At 53.5% G+C, this 1,472-nt stretch overlaps 1 protein-coding gene across 1 annotated transcript in view; it reads left to right on the plus strand.

Annotated features, from left to right (window-relative positions):
- The window catches only part of SLC9A2 (solute carrier family 9 member A2), a 128,180-nt gene that overhangs the window by 683 nt on the left and 126,025 nt on the right, over positions 1-1,472 (plus strand). The window contains exon 2 of the mRNA XM_006166648.3: positions 5-204. Coding sequence (XP_006166710.1) covers positions 5-204 — 200 coding nt within the window. The remainder of the gene's footprint in view (positions 1-4; positions 205-1,472) is intronic.

The following is a 1,472-nucleotide window of genomic DNA, read 5'->3' on the forward strand; positions in this document are numbered from 1 at the left end:
TGGGCGCCCTGGCGGAGACCCTGCTGGACGCGCCAAGAGCCATGGGCAGCAGCTCCAGCCCGCCCAGCCCCGCGAGCGTGGTGGCGCCCGGCACGACGCCGTTCGAGGAAAGCCGGCTGCCGGTGTTTACCCTGGACTACCCCCACGTGCAGATCCCGTTCGAGATCACCCTGTGGATCCTACTGGCCTCCCTGGCCAAAATTGGTGAGCGAGCTGGACCCTGTGCGGGGTGAGAGCGGGGGCGATCGGGAGGGGGATGCTGGGAGGCGACAAGGTCAACGAGTTGCCGTCTGGGTAGTGGCCACCTCCCCCTGGACCAGGGCGGGGACGACAGCGATTCTTCTGGCTGAAAAGGACTTTAGAAAGAGCAGTTTCATGCCTTGGTTCTTAAGTGGACATTAGTCGCCTGGAAGTGGCCCGAAAGTGTTCGCCAGTCCAAACTCCGCGATGTACTGCGTCCTTCTGCGCCCCAGTGCAGTCTGACAGCGCTCTGCGGCTGGAGTGAGACCTGTTTCCTGAGGGAGGAAACCGGGAGGCTGAAGCCTATGGGTCTCGCTGAGAGGGAGAGGCAAGCGTGAGGCTAAATGGTTAGAGCCCTGGATGCTTGGGGTCACATAGACGCCCTGAGAGTTACACAGACCCTGCCCTGTGCCTGACTACCCGAGGTGCGTGGAAGGGACCAGGGACACCTGCGCGCCTGCAGCTGCCACAGGAACGCCCTGTCTCCTCCCTCTTTGGGGCTGAGGCTGTCACTCTCCAGGAAGCTCTTGCTTTAGAGGTGACTGAGGCCAGTGAGGCCAGATGCAGATTTAAACATAAACCACTTTTCACACCCATTTTAACTCCCATTTGGGAAGCAGATATGTCCTTTCTCATGTTCAGAACCTTCTCCCCCCCCACCCAAACACGTGCATGGTGGTGCTTTCTATTATATTTACTTCAGATTTTAAAGACTTTTAAAATAATTTAAAAATAGTAACTATGGTAAGGATTTGAAAAAGTCATTAGGTCAAAAAATATGCATTACCTCTAAGGGGAGTGTCTTCAGCGAGTTCTTGGAAAAGACATATGGGGGGGGGAGCTATGCATGGAATTCACTCTTCTGTGTGCCGAAATCAACTCAGATTTTCATTCTGTTTTTCAAGAACAGTTTGAAATCCCCGCCTGTGTTGTATGCATGCCCCTGTGAAGTGAGGCAGGTTTTATAAAGGATGAAAAGACACCTGGCTTGTTGTTCTGTTCTGGGGAGCTATTGATTAGCAGGGAGAAGCAGGCAGGCCAGGAGCTGTAGCACAGGAAAGTGCTATATAGGGTGAGAAGTTCAAAAAGATAATTTGGTAGCACAGGGAGCCTTCCTCTTATAAAGAAAGCATTGAAACTGGGTTTTCAGGGGTGACCAAAGTCTAGTCGATTGGAGATGAAAAGGAACATGACTCCGAAGAGGCCTGAGTGAAGGCAATGCGGTGGGGGGG

The sequence above is a fragment of the Tupaia chinensis genome, unplaced genomic scaffold, assembly GCF_000334495.1.
Source record: "Tupaia chinensis unplaced genomic scaffold, TupChi_1.0 Scaffold144276_1, whole genome shotgun sequence".
In the NCBI taxonomy this organism is placed as follows: Eukaryota; Metazoa; Chordata; class Mammalia; order Scandentia; family Tupaiidae; genus Tupaia; species Tupaia belangeri.